The 20,133-nt window shown below is 37.8% G+C and overlaps 1 protein-coding gene and 1 pseudogene across 2 annotated transcripts in view; one reads left to right on the top strand and one right to left on the bottom strand.

The window, feature by feature from the left end:
- Positions 1–20,133, top strand: part of LOC145782499 (serine/threonine-protein phosphatase PP1-gamma catalytic subunit A pseudogene) — a 202,139-nt pseudogene that overhangs the window by 93,392 nt on the left and 88,614 nt on the right. The window lies entirely within an intron of this gene.
- LOC145781683 (UDP-galactose translocator-like) lies at positions 198–19,087 on the bottom strand. The gene is made up of 5 exons (XM_082593357.1): positions 18,997–19,087; positions 16,594–16,770; positions 14,628–14,779; positions 1,520–1,642; positions 198–871 (listed from the first exon to the last, which is right to left on the bottom strand). Exons 1-5 carry the CDS (start codon positions 19,085–19,087, stop codon positions 338–340), a joined length of 1,077 nt encoding a protein of 358 aa, XP_082449483.1. The 3' UTR covers positions 198–337.

Here is a 20,133-nt window from a genome sequence, read left to right on the forward strand (position 1 = left end):
TAAGCCATTAGCCTACATGTAGCCTTATGCTAGTGTTCATGATCCTGAAAAGGAATGTACAAAACCGCTGAATTTGGTATAAAAGTCAATGCTTTTTTGCTCCATAAATGTTACGTTGGATCAATGTAAAAGCAAACTGATTTCCCAGCTGGGCAAAGCTATTCAGAAATGCCTACCCTGTGAGGCATGATGTGGGCTTGATGATGCAACTGAGCTAGAAGCTGCATGCACAAGTTGAGTGTCTAAACGTTAAAAATTAGAAGCTTGGACCAACGTTTGCACTCTCATACAACTGCGTGCATAACTGCATATGTTCAAATAAGTAAGTTTAAATACATTAAACATTTGGTGTCATGGAAGTGGATGAAATACTGGCTTCTTGCTTTGGCATGCTGTAAAGACACACTGCAGCTATCACCATAACTGCTCCTACCAAAAACATGACAATGATGATGTAATTATACAGAGAGGCCGCTGCTACAGTTGAAACCACAACAGCAATTGATGTGGCAAAACATTTCAAGATGTTGTCAGCATATTTTAATACCACAGTGATAAGTAAACCACCAAATAATTGGATCAAAATTGTAATCCAGACTGAGAAACTGTAACCAAAAAAGAAACCTATCTCTGCGACACTTGAGCCATCATAGTGGTATACTGCAACCATACCAAAGAGAGCACCAAACACACTCAACTGAAGACATGGTAGCCATATGGAACCTTTTGAGCCTTTCAATATTTTCTCATAATACACTGCAGCAAAACTTGACGACACACAAGACAATATAATAGCCATTAGACCAAGCAAAGCATTCTGATCCGCACCAGCAGGACTTTTTCGTTTAAACTGTGATGTTTGGACTGCAACCTGCAAAAAAAAGGAAAAATATAGCCTACTGGTACCGGTATTTTGAAATGTTTTTGCACTGTTTTGCTTGTAACTTCAGCACTCTTGATTAACGCACCATGGCCGATCTTCATAGCAACTATCCATACAAATCTTAAATATATCAGCTAAAGCTGTAGGCTAATAAAGCTATAGCCTAAATATATGTTGTTTATTTTTATTTTTTTTAGTCTAGAAGTACATGCCTATACGCATAAATGCATTAGTAGGCTATGTCAGCAATAGCCTAAATTGTTTGAGCGTCGGTGGAGCATGAACAAAAACTTCCACCAAAACCATGCTTTCAATTGGTTCTAAAAGAATCAACAATATCTGTCGACTGCATAGCACAGTGGTGAGCGCCCTGGTAGGACGCTCAAAAAGGCGCTGGTTCGACACAGTTCAAAAGCATGTGGGTGTGTCTTTGATAGAACACTTAATGATAGGCTATGCCTAAAGGTGGACACAAAGATTGGCTTCCTTGCCTTCCTATCCACTTAATTTAAATCTTCAGCCACCAGGCGTAAGCCTGGATACGATAACAACAATGTCAGAAAGCCTAATAAAGAAGCTTTGCCTACAGTAAATTCAAATAAGCAAATAAATACAAGAATAATTTGGTCCTATAACCTGAACTGTAGCAACACCGGAGAACAACAAGATTATGGAAAACCATTGAAGTTTCGATAACGATTTCCCAAGCATTGTAACAGAGAACATAGCGATGGTGAATATCTTGAGTTGATAAGATACCTGAAACATGTTGCTACGAAGTAGATTGTTGATGAATTTTTTTTAGCAAACTAATATTGTAACGTGTACGTTTGCAGTTTATCAGGTCTTAACTTGAACTTTCTTGGATTGAATGAGAATGTTGATAAGTTGGCGAAAGCAATTAGATTGAGGTGACATCGATATGTTTTGAGTGGAGATGAAGATGATCTTTTGCATAGAGCACTGAAGTTGCGAGTGGATGGTTGAAGGAAGCAAGGAGTCCGTCCCGATAGCTCAGTTGGTTAGCGCGTGACTTTGTGAACGAAGAAGCTTTAAGATAAAGCGGCGCTGGTTCGACTCTTGGGGTTTGCGCTTGAGCAACGCATTCTAAGGACTGCTCTCCAATCAGCGGCATCTAATGTATGGAATAATTCCCCGGCAACAACATTTCAACAATCGAAAAACTTCACTCTGTCAATCTCGGTAACTGTAGGGCTACCACATGCAGGGCCTCCGAGAGAAGTCAGCACTGGTCGGGAAACAACACGAAAAATGGGCCCCATAATATTTTTTAGCAAATATTGCATTGCATGTTCGAGTTAGGCTGAAATTAGCCTACTTTCCTCAGCATGAAAAGAACTTCGTTCAATGTAAAAATCGTCGATATATAATCACTGGATTACACTTGCAACAAAAATGCCATTGAGACAAACTATTTTGTCTAGAAAGCTTTGTAAACACACAATAGGCCCAGGGCCGTTGACAGGATTTCTCGGGCCCGGTACCCATTTGTTTTCGGGCCCCCTTCATCGACAATGTTATGAATATAATAATATCAGGTTGTGTAGAAACGTTTGTAGATGTGCTGTTAAAATGAGGATAACACTTGCCGTTCAAAGTAGAAAATTAAGAGGAATATCATTTATGTAGCCTATTCTCAAAGATTTGTTGTATCCACGAATTTCCCCAACTGTGCAATTACGCATTATTAGGGATTTCTCCAGAAACCGCAAAATCCTTGCTCTCAATTACAATCTTCGTCAGTATGTTTAAAATTGTTGGAGTTTTCGGCTAAAATTAATTCTTTGTAAAGTAAAGTAGCCGTAGGAGAGTAAAACATTTGGGGGGGGCAAACATAATTTGCCCAAATTTTGTCTTTGCGTATATATTTTAAAAAATACTAAATTACTCACAATCTCTGAGAGTCATCAACTTGGCTGTGTACGAAACACAAGCAAAAAAAATGTAGGCTATATACAACAGCAAAACAAGGCTGAACTTAATTTAATCTACTTTCATAGACCTGTCTGTGTCCCATTTAAATAAATTATCAAAATAAAACATTCTTGTGTATCATAAAAAAAATATTCAGTAGGCTATATTAAGCCTAACTGGATTCAAAAAAATTTGAACTGAGACTTCACCAATAACTGGATAACAATAATTGCTGAATATTCATGTCACCAGATTATATGAAAATCTCCAGCCCAACTTCAATAAAAGGCTTGACCAAAAGTAGCTCAACCTTTTCAATTCAAAGATTCAATATTTGTACATTTGCATAGAAAAAAACTAAAATGACAATCCGTTCACTTATCAAACCAGTAACATTACTTAATCCATGCTGCTTCAAATCCTACAGCCTGAAAATAATTGGACAGTTTACCATGCTATGTGCATCAAACTTCCACCTTTGAACAAAACTAATTTTGATACCAAAAATATTGATATTATATTACAATGAAATAGTCATAGTCAATAGTCAATGTTTTTTCAGAAGATCATTACAAAGATAATCTTACTTCACAATGAAGCAGCTAGGCCTACTCAAATCACAAGCACTGAAGAAAAATCACTCCCAGATAATAACTTCAAACTCAATCGTTGCCACAAAATACAGACCACATTACCAAAACATGACACAAAAATAGCACTGTTTACATTGCCTGATATATTAACTGCATGAATTGGATGACAAAATAACATAACATGTGTCTTTATATTTGATTGTTGTTGCTCTAATACTGTGTCATAGGTAGTAAATAACTGAGCATATCAACCTTGGGACTGGCAAAGACAAACAGCAGTTTATACAAAAAAATTCAATGCTGAAAACAGTTAAACCATAGCTCACAAAAACATGAAATTAAATACAGGAAAATTCACAAGTTGTTTTCATTTAATATACTTTTTCACTTTGTACATAACTATAGTTAGTGGCCGGGATCAATGCTCACAAAAGTGGTGTATATGTGGCCTCACATTGCTCACAACTGTTGATTATTAAAGTTTGTAACAAATCCTTATTTTGTTTGACCATATCTAAAAATGATAAGCTATCTTTGTAGTATTTAAGTCAAGTTATGCGAGCATAGCATAACTCATGGTAAAATTGACTTATCCAATAATTGGAAATTTTTACCCAAATATTTTTACAAAGTTCAACTACATTACCGGTAGTGAGATATAAAGAAAAAACAAAAATTTTATAAGCTCACCAGAACCCAGCAAGGTTTCAAAATTCTACCAATGAAGAAATGTAGGCTAGTGTGATGATATTCTAATGAACATCTGTAATAAGCTTATCTCAGCTTGTCGAAGCATTATTTTCTGCAAATACTGAATCGAAACTTAACATTCTGCCCAAATTTTAATACCAATTATAAAAGTTTTCAAAATTGTCGATACTCTGTTTTACATTCAAAGCAAAATGTTTTTTATACAAAATGCAACTCTATAAAGTTACGCACTAAATTGGTAGAATGTTGAAAACTTATGGTAAGAATTGATTTGTCCAAATAACTAGACATTTTTGCCCAAATGATTTTTATAATCAACTACATTAGTAGGATATTGAGAAAAAACAAAAAATCGTATAAAGTTACCAGTGAGTTACCAGTAACCAGTAGGCTTTTAAATCTTACCCATGAAGAAATGCAGCCTACATGTTAGTGAATATCAGTAATAAGCTTACCTCTGTTTCCCAACTGTGCTTTTTTACAGTTCTATTTTGCAGTTGTCGAATCGAAACTTATCATTCTGCCCAGATTGCAGTATCACATGCAGCAGTTTTCAAAGTCGGTGATAATACATTTACATTCATTGGAAAATATAAATGCATCTCATAATTTACAACAATTATCATATGTAAAGTTTCTACACATGTGAGGCGTCGAAACATTGTGGTAAGGTTGATTTGCCCAGACATTTTTGCAACATTTTTTTTTCAGCGGGGGAGCAACTGCCCCCCCCCCCATCTCCTACGGCTAAGAATTGTAGATGCAAGTAGCTAGAAGTGATTACCACCAAAAAATATATATATTCAGAATTAAAGAATGGGTAAGAAAAATATTTCTTGTTTTTGAAAAAAAAATTGTGGTTAGGGAAATCACTAGGCTATACCTGGAAGGGGGCCCGGTACTTTACCATCTGACGGCTGAAGTAGCTGTTTTAACCTCTGGTCGCAATTCCTTTAGATCTGATTATAGTAAGATCTTGATAATGTTTGAAGTCGCGGGGAATCTTTTAAATCCGGGCCCCGAAATATTCCGGGCCCGGGTCCAAAAGTACCACCTAGACCCCCCTGTCAACGCCCCTGAATAGGCCGACAGGCAACGAAAATAGTTCAACCGCAGGCATTTAATTCAGGAGTGTCCAAACTTTTTCCTACGCGAGCCAGATTTGATAATAAGTGTTCGCGGGCCAACAGCCACAATAATTTTTCTAAAAACTGCAAGTTGAATTTATATGATTTTTGTGTGTCTGCAGGCCAAAAATAACACATTGTACAACTACAGGCGCGGCCATACAAAAACGTCTCGTGGGCCGGAGTTGGCCCGCGGGCCGGACTTTGGACATCCCTGATCTAATTCAACTCTTTCTGGACTTTTTGCAATGCAAAGTTACGGATCACAGCATCAAATGATAAAATTTTGCGACGTCTGAATTGATGCACAACATGTACGAGTATATAGTTAGGCTTTTCAATCGGTTTTGCGTCATAGGCCTACTGGAGCGCAAACAATTCTTTACAAATTTTAGTAATTGCTAAAACCACGTTCTCAAAGCACAACCGTTGGAGGTAGCTACCGGAACACAAAAAAAAAATCATAACAAAACTATTTGGAAAAACCTTTCGAAAGTTGCAATCAATGATTCCTTGTGTAGAGATTATGAGGTGGTTCGTTCTGGTTTGCAGCTGAAGTTTGCTGTGTGGCTTTCTTTCAAAAGTAACAACTCATCCAAAATGTCTTGAAAAATGTCATTGTTGTAGCCTACAAATGGTTTAAATTTGTCCCACATGCCCGCAACTGCACAACAGACATACGATGAAATTTTCATGGAACTTCAAACTCATCGACAATATGTTTGAGTTTGTTGATACATTTGTCAATTTCAACAACTATCGAATTCTTTGCAAACGGTAGAATACATTTCCTTCGAATGATTCAGCTAGTTAAGTGGAGTTATAAAATCGTTCTATCCTCAGGAAAACAAAGTCATTTTCTTTTAATTTTATAATTGCCACTGCAACTTTAGCTTGCGAGTAGTAGCCTACTCTTCTCAGCTTTCTCTTACTTAGATTACAACTTCCTTTAATTCCATTAAATTTATCAGTGAATCTTGTATAGGACCGTAATCCACATAATGCAAAGCAGTCACAAATTTAAAACTGCTAGTTGTAGGCTACTTTAGCATTGACTCAGCTTCCGATCAAGCTCTTGTTGGTTCCAACTTGATGCATAGAAACGTCTTTAGAGCTCCAATTGCAAAAGGGTAATGTAAAGCATTGGGTTTGACTGCACCACGCCTTGATTACCCTCTCGAAGTCAATTTTCTTTGCAAGATGATAGGACAGCTTTCTTTAGATTTTTCAGAAATTATCCTCTGACTGGGCTATAACTTTAAAGATGCCACAAGCTTACAGACAAATCAATCACTCCAAAAATGATAAGACATTTGAACAACGCTGTCTGTAGGCAACATTATGAGTTCCAACTAGATTTAAGCAACAACATCCATAAACAAAAAACTCAAATAAAGAAAAAACTCACTACCGCACCTTCCAAAATCACATCATGAGAAGCATGACCAACAAAAGGCTACTTGACCACACGAAAACAGAAGATCTTTTAACTATGGCAAAATTACATCCAATTGCAGCAATAAGTTAATAAAATCAAAAGTTTTAAAACTGTTCGGCCACACTAAAAGATCACAATTCGGAATCAGCAAAGTTTGCACACAGGGGCGCCGGAACGATTTTTGACTGGGGGGGGCAAGATTACGAAAAAAGGGCACTTTTGTTTTCTAAAAGGCCAATTTTTTTTCAAGTTTTAAGATAAAATATAGCGATAATGATAGTCCGGTATACAAAGAAGGGCACCATGTTATGTTATAATGATGTAACCTACTGTCAAGCCTTAAAGCAGCCTGCGGCCATGGCCGCTAAGTAGTGCTTGAATGAACCGCTGGTGCTACCTCCTCAATCGGCCAAGTTTGGCCGCCGGTCTCTTCTAGCCAATTATTTAATTTCGCAATAGAATGATCGTGGATTAACTGTCGAAAATATGTAGTATCAAAGAGTGACGCAAAATTCAGCAAAATTCAGCAGGTCAGCGCGTCATAATCGCCACTGTTGCATTGTGCGGGAATATTTGTTATTGATGGAATATATCCATCTGCGATCGCCAGCGCTGTAAGTCTTGTTTGTAATTCCCTACGTTTATTTTAACAAAGTCTTAATCCGAAGTGCTAATTTACATCGGCTGGCAATATTGTCGTTTTTATGTCGATTCGATGTTGCCGGACATTGAACCGTTGTTAAAAAGGAGAACTAAGTTAGTTGACATCAATGAGGAAAACATATTTTGATCATATTTTGCAAAAATTATGCTTCTTTGAGTAGCCTAATGTCTTTTAGTAATGTACATCATTGAAATAGCTAAAACCTCAATTGCTAAGGCAACAGCGATCAGATGTCAGTAGATGTAACAGAAAAAATATTTCGCACTTCCTAGTGCATCGTCAGTTTTGACAAAGGGCAGTTAAAGCCTACAAGTATTGTTTTAATCATTGAAATACTTATTTTATTACCTTGCCGACGCCGTTATCGTCAACACATGTCGAACGTTGTTTTTCGTTGCTAAAAGAATTCTAGGGGAGTGGCGAACTTCTATAAAATCAGCCACATTGGAGACACTCGTGCGAGTGTCGTTTGAATAGTACTGGATTACAATCCCGATAAAGCAGTTATTGCGTGGTGCAACGATTCTATTGTAGGACGTCACCCAGACCCAGACTTCAACAACGCTTAGTGATCATTTTAGCATTGTTGCAAGTTTAATTCTATTTACTTGTGCTATCGTTATTTTGTATTTTGGCCTCCAAGCACGCAGATTTGGCCGCCGAGAGGGAGCTCCCGGTAGGCCACGATGGCTGCCGAAAAAAAAACGAGTTTCAAGGCCTGTAGGCTACTGTGTTGCAAAATTTTGTGACGTAAATATCATTTTGAGGCAAAAATGAAAAATTATAATTAGGCTAAAAGCGAATAGCAGAAATTGTTATATTGCAAAAATGTGTAGTAGCTTACATGACTTTAAAAGGGCACCATTGCCCCCCCTGCCCCTCCATCTGCAGAAAACTTGAGGGCAGGGGGGACATTCGCCCCCCCTGCCCCCCCCCCCGCTTCCGGCGCCCCTGTTTGCACAGAAGGAAAAGTAAAAGGAAAAAGAAAACGTGGCAGACAACCAAAACGATGGCAAGACAACATCCAATCATGGACCGGACTCAATTTGGCGACACTGGGAGAGCTGGCTCAAAATCGCCACTCTTGGAAGCAAATAACTCATGTTGATGCGCAATCTGCTGCAGGCGGAGATAATGACTGATGATGATGATGATCCATAAACAAAAACTATACAGGATTTACTTTCTTTAATCGTGCTTGAACTGATACCTTTAACTTTCCCAGATAACTTATGTTGGATACAACATCCTATGCCTGGCCAACGCAGATTTTGAAGTTAAGGTTCAGTTGTCAAGCAAAAATAGTTCCCGCTTAGCTAAAACATCGCCAGTTTTTAAGTTGATTGATTGATTGATTGATTGACATTTTATTTGTTGCGAGTATAATCACACATATTCAACAAAATCGGATAAAACAAACGATAACGTAAAATGTATTATGTGTGGATACTGCAACGGGTGGCTGCGAAGTGACCTGGAAGGTCTTCTAGTCGAGCAGCCACCCTCAACAAAAGAAAAAGTAACAAATTAAACATCAATGAAGCGAGGCAAAAGAATCTAATACATAAATTTACGGTATAATTGCTTGAATGAACACAAAATACATCATGTAATATAAGTTCTACATAGTCCTGAAGCCATCATCATTGGTAAAATGATAGTAGTAAATTTTTATAAATTTTTTTAAATGAATTAGGTGATTTTTTTCTTATTTCCAATGGGATTGAATTCCAAATTTCCACTCCTGTATACTTGAAACTACGTTGAAGTTTTGAAGATGAATATTGAGGAACATAAAAATTATCTTTGTCAATTGCATTTCTGGTATTGCGAGAATGTACATTTTTTGCTTTTTTAAAATAATTAGAAAAAGTACATGGTAGTGAATTGTTTTCATATTTGTGCATTAATTTTGAAGTTTCGAGTTTGAACAAATCTTTTATTTTAAGAACATTTAGTTGTTTATAATATAGAGTCACGTGATCCGACCATCGACCTCCCGCGACTATTTTTATTGCTTTGTTTTGGAATGTTTGGAGTTTGTCGACATGCGTCTTAAAAGTGGAACCCCATATTGTTATTGCATATTGTATATGAGGATGCACAAGCGAGTGATATAATTGAAGTCCTGTTTTGGGAGGAATGAAAGATTTCAATTTATACGAGATGCCGACGGACCGAGCAAGTTTCAATTTTATATCATCGATGTGGGGTTTAAATGAAAGTTGATTGTCAATAGTTATTCCAAGATATTTAGCGTGGTCAACTATTTCTAATTTATCACCGTTGTAGAGAACATTGATTTTATCAAGATTACTGTAGTTTTTTTTTGGCGGAATTACTAATAAGTTTGATTTGGAAGCATTGATAGTTAACTTGTTGGAACTATCAAATTGAAACTATCAATACAATCTATCAATATACAATCTATCAATACAAACTATCAATTTTCTTTGCAAGATGATAGGACAGCTTTCTTTAGATTTTTCAGAAATTATCCTCTGACTGGGCTATAACTTTAAAGATGCCACAAGCTTACAGATAAATCAATCACTCCAAAAATGATGAGACATTTGAACAACGCTGTCTGTAGGCAACATTATGAGTTCCAACTAGATTTAAGCAACAACATCCATAAACAAAAAACTCAAATAAAGAAAAAACTCACTACCGCACCTTCCAAAATCACATCATGAGAAGCATGACCAACAAAAGGCTACTTGACCACACGAAAACAGAAGATCTTTTAACTATGGCAAAATTACATCCAATTGCAGCAATAAGTTAATAAAATCAAAAGTTTTAAAACTGTTCGGCCACACTAAAAGATCACAATTCGGAATCAGCAAAGTTTGCACAGAAGGAAAAGTAAAAGGAAAAAGAAAACGTGGCAGACAACCAAAACGATGGCAAGACAACATCCAATCATGGACCGGACTCAATTTGGCGACACTGGGAGAGCTGGCTCAAAATCGCCACTCTTGGAAGCAAATAACTCATGTTGATGCGCAATCTGCTGCAGGCGGAGATAATGACTGATGATGATGATGATCCATAAACAAAAACTATACAGGATTTACTTTCTTTAATCGTGCTTGAACTGATACCTTTAACTTTCCCAGATAACTTATGTTGGATACAACATCCTATGCCTGGCCAACGCAGATTTTGAAGTTAAGGTTCAGTTGTCAAGCAAAAATAGTTCCCGCTTAGCTAAAACATCGCCAGTTTTTAAGTTGAAACTATCAATACAATCAAAACCGTTCAGTGATACAAAAATCATTTCAGCTTCAGATTTTACGTCCTGAAGCTGTTCAACATCGCCTATCTTAACACGAAAATGATTTGTTTTTGATGAGAAGCATCGAGAGTGACATTTACAATGATTGAGAAATACTTGGAACTACGCACTTCATTTAAGAATTTGTTGATTATTTAGTTGGTGCATTTTTACTTTAGTACTAAAAATGGGCTCCCCTAAAAAGTGCAAAAACAAAAAACTACTCGTTTTTCCTTTACGGTGTTTTGCTAGGGGGGAAACTGGCCCGACTTCCCCCCCTCTCGGAGCCACTGACCACATGTCCTCTTTTAGGAGGATTTGTCCTCTTTTTTCATAAAAAATGAATTGTCCTCCGAGGACACTTGAAAATGCTCAAATGTCCTCTTGTTTGCATTGCTATCATTTTCAACAAGGTTTTATTTTATAGGACCTTGGCGAAAGCTAAATAAGGCTAAGCAATGATACCAAAAAGCAGAAGTATGTTTTCTGTGCGCTGTGGCAGAAGTACGGTAGGCTATCCTTGTTTAAGAAAAGTGTTTATTGACTTTGAAGTTGACAATACATTGCTTGCTCTGGATACGGTGGATACATTTATTTCTGTGGCAAACGAAGGCAGTGTTTCTCGATGACCATGTCAGATGTATTTCTATTGTTCGACTCTTGTGTTGCCTATTCAGATGAATAGACCACTAATTTCATTTTTCGAGTTCACATCCTTTGATTGGATGCTTATTTCTGACGCTGTCTTACACCAAAGAATAGGATAACGCTTACAGTGGTTTTTAACCTTTTTGTTTTGGCGCACCTTTTTTGGTGCCCTCGAAGCGATCGCGGACCCCTAAAAAATTTATAGCATGTCGTGTCTCCTTTTTCATAAGTTTTGAAACGACACACTTAAAAGAATCTGCTGAACTCGCGACGCACTTTGATTGATGACATTGACGAAGTTATGAGCTATATCTTGGCACACAGAATCAAAAACCTGTATTCTATGTATTAATTTAATGCTTTTCTGCAAATTTGACCTCAAATGAATGGAGTTTTTGCAACTTTTATAAAGAATTTCTCAGTATTTTCATTTGTAACCAATATTTCGTTGTAATCACAGCCATGGAAAAACCGTGAGTGCTAATAGTCTACACTCTACAGACTAACGTTTCCATTTCTAAATTAACCATTGATCAACAACCTGTTGTCTCAAAATAATTAAGTTGAACATACACAGGTTTATGAAAAGATTTTAGTCTTTTGTATGAAATTTTTTGAGTTAGGAAGCCGAACCTTTGTGCGACGCTCTTTGAAATTTCAAACGACGCACCACAGCGTTGCGTGGTACAGTTTGAAAATTATTGTAAATACACAAATAAAACAGAACTAATTTTTTAATGTCGTAATTTATCAATCATGCTGCAAATTCGGAAACTTTCGCGGACCTCCTGAAAACGCCTTGCGGACCTCTTAGGGATTCATGGACCCCAGGTTAAGAACCCCTGATCTAAGAAGATGTAAAAATTGTGTAAATGTAAAAATCCACAGGTATTTTTCTTGCTTACTAAACATGTCCTCTTTTTGGGTGATGAAAATATGGTAGGCCTAGGTAGCTGGCCCTGCGTCAAAAGCCTCTACAGTCTACAAGTAGGCTATGCGAAACTATCAGGAATAACCTATCAAGGCTTTGTCAGTCCGAGGATAAAGATTCAAAAAAAAGAACACCCAAGAAACAGGGCCGGATTTACCAGTAGGCAGAGTAGGCAGTTGCCTAGGGCGGCAAATTATTGGGGGCGGCAAAACATACGAATATTATGGAATATATTACATTGACAATACTGTACGTGAATATAATAATTCACAACAGATGTATTCAGATATATAGCAATTAATAAATATGTTATCACATCACACACATTTATAAACAGTGCGGCAAGTCATGTATGGCAAGTCATCGCCCCTAGAGTACTTCACGCTTGATTGGTTTTCAACAATATGTGCTGCTTAGCGCTTCTTTTAGTTATCTGTTTCGCTTAGTATGGAGGACTATAGGCTTTGTCTGTGCAATTTTTATTAATCTTTGTTTGGTTTGTTTCACTGTTAGTAAATTTGAAGGAGCCTAGAAAAAATGTTTTTAGTCAATGTTAGGTTGATGGAAAAGTTGCAGGCTATTTTGTGTAGCCTACTTGCCTTGATGCTTAAAGTATGTATAGCCTAAACAAGCCAAAAAGTAAGACTAGTATACCAAAGAACTTTAGTTTCATGAAGTTTTATAAAAATGGCGGCATTGATGACAAATGAGAACAAGTGCCTCTGTGCCTGTGTTGTATCGAAAAATCGAAAATCATCATCGAAATTTTTTTGGGGGGCGGCACTTTTTTCATCTGCTTAGGGCAGCACTTAGGCTAAATCCGGCCCTGCCAAGAAAACATAAAAATGTAAGTTGAGGAAAAAAGCAGCTACGTCGGCTTGACAAGAGAGGACACTTTAGACCAAGGGTCTCAATGCATGCGGCCCTCGAGGACTTATGGTGCGGCCCGCGATGCATTTTTAAACTTTGAAATAATTCATAATCACAGTACATATTTTTCTATATAGAAAGATAAAGTGCCCAAAAAACCTGAAAATGCCCATAAAACTTCCGACGACTTTTTAACACAACTGTAGGCTACTGTCGTGCCATTTTTGCGTACCGGAAACTCGTATTGTTACATCTCAATCACATTGCTTATTCACTCATTGTGTCATAATTGCAATAGTAACTTTGGCACTTGCTGAAGTCAACTCTTTAACAGTTTAGTTTTATCCGCGTTTTTGAAAGTTGATTACAGGATTTTAGCTCTCCAAGTCCGTCGTTTTGTTTACGTGTTTTCTGTTTTTCTTTTTCGTTTTTTTACGTTGGTACAGTGTTTTTCCATCTCTTTGTTTTTACTAATTTTTCTTGCGATCTAACGTTCTTGGTGTGTTCTTACTACTGTACAGTATCTTTTTTATTGCGTTTTCACTGTGTTATTTTGTTTATTGGTTGGTTTTGAATGTTTATCCTCGGACTGACAAAGCCTTGATAGGTTATTCCTGGTAGTTTCGCATACTTGTAGAGGCTCTTGACGCAGGGCCGGTTACCGAGATTGGCAGAGTGAAGTTTTTCGATTGTTGAAGTGTTGTTGTCGGGAATTATTCCATTCACTAGATGCCGCTGAATGGAGAGCAGTCCTGAAATGCGTTGCTCAAGCGCACACCCCGAGAGCCGAACCAGCGCCGCTTGATCTTCAGCCTGGCGCGTAACCACTGAGCTAACGGAGAGACAATTGACTTCTTATTGTGTGGCGCGGCCCTCGAGTCGATTTACAAGTGTTCATTTGGCCCTCAGAGCAATTTGAGTTTGAGACCCTTGCTTTAGACAGATCAATGTGGAGGATTGGAGGCAAGGTGTGAAGGCGATTGCAGCACGTCAAGGTGGATCTGGCTACCCTCAGTAACGGGGAAGTCACCGGATTAAAAAATACATACATTATATAATTAATTGAATTCATAAAGTATGCAAAAAATAGCGGCTAATCATATTTGCAAGTAGCCTAGGCTACACTATAGTTAAGCGAATAAAGATACAAAAACGTTTTCATCAAACTGATATTTAACATCGTCCAAATTGTCCAAAGCTATTGGTGCAGATGATACAACCATGTGAACAGTTCGGAAAGCTCCCAACACAAAATCATAGAACAATGTTATAGTTGCAAAGTAATAGGCTACAACAATTAATAGGCCTATGCTAAGATCCTGGTTAAGATCTAGGCTACAATAGTTGAAGCTTGTAGGCTACATACTAAAAATTAAAACAATTCGTCATAGCACACAGCATAGAAAACATCAAGACACAATAAATACCTCCATACTGTAGTTGTCAAAGCAATTTCTATACTGCATTTTGAAATTTTGTTATATTATTGTATTATTCTAAAAGTATTTCTGAAAGAAGTCAAAGAAGTGCTAAAGCTAAACCAATACCTGAAATGTGGTAAGTGGAAGGTTTGAGACAGCGACATACAACAAATTACGCTGAATCATACCGTTGAAGACAAGCACAGCCAGTTTAGCCGAATCAAGCGGTTGTTGGATAATGTTTGCACGGAGACATTTGGCAAACGCAAAGACATTGCCTATAAAACAACAAGCAATCAGTGATTACAAAAAAGAACTGACAACGCCGGTTTGCATTTTCAACTTTAAAAATCTTTTTTAATAAAAACATGCAAATTCAGCTAATTTGAAGTGCTGATTCCGAATCTGGCGTCCTTTTTATGTTTTTGAGATAAATTTTGCACATGACTCTGGCTATGGGTATCGGTAAACAATACCAAAATATCGTAACCTATAGGTGTAGCCTACAAGAAACCCCATACAATTCGAATTGTACAGAATTATGATACATCTTTGTATTTTCATGATCGCACAAAAAACATTGTTGAAATAAGATAACAACAGCAATACAACCCAGTAAAATTGTAGTCTAATAAAAAAAAAAAAAAACTGCAGTGTAGTGTAGGTAGGCTACCTATTTCATCCAAAATACACGTCTTCCGGGTTTTCTCACACGTGAAGGTAGTTGTGGATTGTACCCAGTGGTGTACGAAAGGGGAGGTGAGGATTAAAACCCCCATTAAGTTTGATATCTGAATTTTTTATCGTTTTATTTATATTACTTATAATGGCTTTATTTAAGTATTTTTTTAATCCTCGATTTTTCTTCATCAACGCAAATTGCACTGGTCAACAAAAAAAATGTTTTTTTAAACGTAGCCTGCGGTACCAGTATGACAGTCGTTTTCGAAGTATTTCGAGGTCCCTAATTCCAAAAATGCACTTGTTTTTTTAATTGACTTTAGTTTTTGAGGTACGGTAGGCTACAGAAAATTATTTTTTTCCGCAGTTGCGAGTGGACATTACTGAAAGTAATCGCGTGCAATATTTGAGCACAGCGGATTGCATACATAATTTTACATTGCATTGCCCACTTAACCAACAAAATCTTAACGAAAACGTTGTTAATGAAGCTTACTCGACCATCTTGCAGCCTTGATCATTAGCACAATACAAGCCTGTGTTTTGTAACTATAGGTCTACTTTTGTTTCTGTCGTGAAGTAAATGTAAGATGCAGATTACTATAGTTTAATATGGTTTCGTATATTTTTTACACCCTTGAAAATTTTCTGTGTACGCCACTGGTTCAGTTTCGTTCTCTGATTTAAGATCCATTGAAAATACATGCTTGCAACTTTCCGTCAGATAAAGAGAAAACTTTCCAACCGAGTAGCCTACTTAAAATTCTTATCCATCTTTCTAAACCTTTCACAAAGTTATTGGTGCATTCTAAAAAACCTATCTCTTGGTGGCCACAATTTCCGAGTGAAGTGGAATATATCTGCCCTAGCGACCCAGAAAGAATAAAAATCGGAGAAATTTGGTGTAGCTACATCCAGGGCCGGATTTAGCTGATGGGGGGCCCGGGTCACTTTTAGATCGGGGGGCCCCCGTGCAAAAAAATTTTTCGCGCCTTCGCCGCGAAATACCATCTCTACGTTTGCAGTAGCATCATTCCAGTACTGCACAGCATTTTGGAGAAGCTTTAAAGGTCAAAAGGAAACAAATAACACAAAATCACATTTTTTCCACATAGGGGGGCCCTTCAAAAGTCGGGGGGCCCGGGGCAACTGCCCCTTCTGCCCCCCCTAAATCCGGGCCTGGCTACATCAAAGTTCAAGTCGTACTCCTAACCCAGGCAATGCACAGTATGTGGCTAATTGGCTAAATTTTTGAAAGTTGTTATCAAGAACAGTGCATTTCTGTGAAAAAACATACTTAGGCTAAAAGTTTGCATGCATAAACAAAACTTTAAAAAACTTCATAGGCCTACAGTAATTAATGTAACTTCAATCATGTTAATTAATTAGTTTAAATTGAAATAGTAAAAACCTTTATGCTCCAACAGTATGATCACTAGACAGGCAATTAATTTAAAGATTTCTCCAACCACTACTGCTGTTGTTGAGAAGAAATGATCTCCTGGTATTGTTCTGACATGTCGCATTGTTAGAATCACCGCTATATTTTGAATGACCAAAAGAATCAGAGAAAGGTATTTTGGATTTACTGAAAGTAGAAAAGTACGATGTCACTGTGAACGAGCACAGATTTTTTTTCGAAAAGTTAAACAACATATTATACAAATGACACAATATAGATCAGCAGTTCTCAACATCTTTTTCGAAGCAACCCAAGTTTAAAAAAAAAAGAAGTTTTGAAAATTTTGTGACCCAAGCATAAGCTGTCTTATTTTGAAATTGAAAGGATAATTGGGGACACGGTATCAAGTCCGCCCCGTTAGCTCAGTGGTGACGCGCTCGGCTCAAGATCACGCGGCGCTGGTTCGACTCTCGGGGTGTGCGCTTGAAGCAATGCATTTCAGGACTGCTCTCCATTTAGCGGCACCTAGTGATTGGAATAATTCCCGACAACAACACTTCAACAATCGAAAAATTTCACTCTGCCAATCTTGGTAACCGGCCCTGCGTCAAGAGCCTCTACAAGTATGCGAAACCACCAGGAATAACCTATCAAGGCTTTATCAGTACGAGGATAAAGATTCAAAAAACATCTCCAAGTATGCGAAACTACCAGGAATAACCTATCAAGGCTTTATCAGTACGAGGATAAAGATTCAAAAAACATCTCCAAGTATGCGAAACTACCAGGAATAATAACCTATCAAGGCTTTGTCAGTGCGAGGATAAAGATTCAAAAAACCAAACCAACCACTAAACTTTTCCGGCTCCAAGACACTTCTTAAACGTACTATGTCCAACGAATACGCAGTAGTTTCTTCAACTTTCCAGACCCCTTGGAAACGTTACGACTTACGAGCCCCTAAAATCATTTCTGGCCCGTGTCCAAAAGTAGCCTACCCCTGAATTCTCCGTCCCCGCTACTACAAATGGGTAAATACTGCAATAAATATTGATGCAATCCAGAGAACGTTAACCTACTTCGAAACACAAATAAAATCTTTCCATATAAACCCAGGAGCTAACGCCCTTGGGCACAGTGGAAAGCATCGAATCGACACCGGACCGGCGTTGGCCGTAGCCTACTAAATCTGCAATGGTAAAGTGGGGCTAGAACACGGGCCAAGTTACATGTATCTGTGGCACCAAAACCTAAACAGAGGACCATCTTCTTGTGTGCCCTCAGCTTACCACCTAATGTAGTATGTGGGACTTTTCAAGATGCAACTCCGTCGCAAAAAAATGTGTCAATCTGTGATGTACCAACCAAATTTAGAAAACTCGACAGAAGAAAAAAAGCCTGTAGGCTATGAACCACACAAAAATTTGGTGAAAAATGGCGTGGCCTTACTATTTCAAAGGTGTTCTTTTTACAAAAAGTAAAAAGCATCAAAGCAATTGAAAATTTTGTGACTCTTGCGATTTTATTATCCTTGTGATCTTACTTTGTATGCTGTGTTGTGTATTGTATCCATATGCCATTTTGTATTAGCCTACTGCATCTTTTCTTGTATTCCTGTTTTATATTGTAGCCTACTGTTAGATTTCGTATCTGTATTGACTATTGTTTTCTGTGTTGTAATATATATTTGCGTTCAACTCTGACACCGTTCTATGTCAAATAGGCTATGACACCACCATTGTAGTAGCCTACGTTGACGCCGTCAACTTTTTGTTGGCGCTGAGGCTAGCGCCGTTAGTTTATTTTTTAGTTGACGGAAGTGATAGCACCGTCAACTATTTTGACGATTTTAAGCGTCAAGCGCTATGCGTCATTTTTTGTTTTCATGGAAAATCTCGTTTCACAATGTATTCTGGCTAGCACGACTCATCCGAGTTACCCGCTTTCGCATTGGTTGGAATGGCTACCTGGAATACAAGCGGAAGAAGTTCGCCAAATGGTGATCACTCATATCGTGAGCAGTATCGAGAACAAGGGATCAGAGAGAGAAAGCAAAGAATCAATGAATGTCATCGCCGAGGTTGAAGATACTTTATTTCAAAAGCTCTATGCCCCTGAAAAGAGCGATTTTGGTGCAGTGGACCTCGTTAAAATAAGATTTATATATGCTAAGCCGTCACATTCACAGCACGCTTGGAACAGTGATAGGCTACCTTTTCGAGTAAACGTTTTCAAGACTTGTTTTTGAAATACAACACACCAATACCATCCAGTGCTGCTGTGGAACCCTGCAAGTTAACTAGATGAAGACAAATTAACAAAATCTACTGTAGGCTATAATATGTACAAATAAAACAGAGCCACATCAGAAAACACTATTACAACTATCAAATGACACCTTATTAATCTTACCTGCCATTTTTGACATTAATGGAGGTCTTTTCATCTTTGGACTTTCGGTAATATCTGGGAGAAACTTGAAATTTTTTTGGCTATCTTCCATTCTAATTTGCATTGGCACTTGGCACAAAACAATTTCCAAACAGTATCCGAGGCAGTGTATGAAGTTCCTTGCTGCTAATTTTATAGCAATAATCACATCACTCGAACTGACTCATTCAGCAATTCTAATATTCTATGCAGTAGCCTAGCCCGAGGCTATCTCAAGTACGATTAGTATCTTCCTGTTATGTATCATACTCTCTGAAAAATGCCTAAACTAATTAACTTTCATACGTAAACCGGGCTTGTAGATTTTGTGCCGCTAACGATTTCATTTTTTGGACCCTGTAGCCTACCAATAAGATCCTTGGGCCCAAAATTAATAGGCTACATTTATGATTAGGCCTACAACGCATTATAGGCTATTCAAAGAATAGGCTACACGGTGGTTTCTTAAAACTGCCTGGCCACTTGGAAAGGTTACAGGCCCCCAATATCAAACTGGGCCTGGATGCAAAAATACCCTTGGACCTCCCTCTAAACTCTGCTGGCCGTAACTCTCCGCCCCGATAACTCAGTTGGTTAGCGCGTAATTTCGTGAACGAAGAAGCTTCAAGGTAAAGTGGCGCTGGTTCGACTCTTGGAGAGTGCGCTTGAGCAACGTACGTTAGGGACTTTTCTCCATTCAGCGTCATCTAATGGATGAAATAATTCCCCGGCAACAAGACTTCAACAATCGGAAAACTTCACTCTGTCAATCTCGGTAACTGGGCCTGCGTCAGTGGTTCAAAGCCTCTACAAGTATGCGAAACTGCCAGGATTAAGCTCTCAAAGAAGCTTTCCCAATTCGAGAATAAAGATTCAATCAATTAATCAAAAATGTCATGGTGCAAAACAAAAACTGCCCAAATGTAAATTTAAATAAAATTGGGAAATTTTAATAAAATTGGGTAGGCCTACATGAAATTCAGTACATCAAAACAGCTTTATCGGCTGAGCTTGAGAGCATAGACTACATTAGCTAGGCCATTACAATTGCAAGTAGGGCCACTAATCAAGTAAACAATCTCATTTTAAATGAATATAGAGTAGCCTAGTAGAAATTGT

Source organism: Aplidium turbinatum, chromosome 13 (assembly GCF_918807975.1).
Source record: "Aplidium turbinatum chromosome 13, kaAplTurb1.1, whole genome shotgun sequence".
Classification (NCBI taxonomy): domain Eukaryota; kingdom Metazoa; phylum Chordata; class Ascidiacea; order Aplousobranchia; family Polyclinidae; genus Aplidium; species Aplidium turbinatum.

What these genes read in the sequence shown, in the direction of transcription:
- LOC145781683 (XM_082593357.1), bottom strand. Translation starts at nt 19,087, where the DNA reads ATGGAAGATAGCCAAAAAAATTTCAAGTTTCTCCCAGATATTACCGAA. An exon ending in ATTAATGTCAAAAATGGCAG is followed by an intron (nt 16,771 to 18,996) that starts GTAAGATTAATA and finishes TTCTACTTTCAG; the next exon opens with TAAATCCAAAATACCTTTCT. An exon ending in CATACTGTTGGAGCATAAAG is followed by an intron (nt 14,780 to 16,593) that starts GTTTTTACTATT and finishes GTTGTTTTATAG; the next exon opens with GCAATGTCTTTGCGTTTGCC.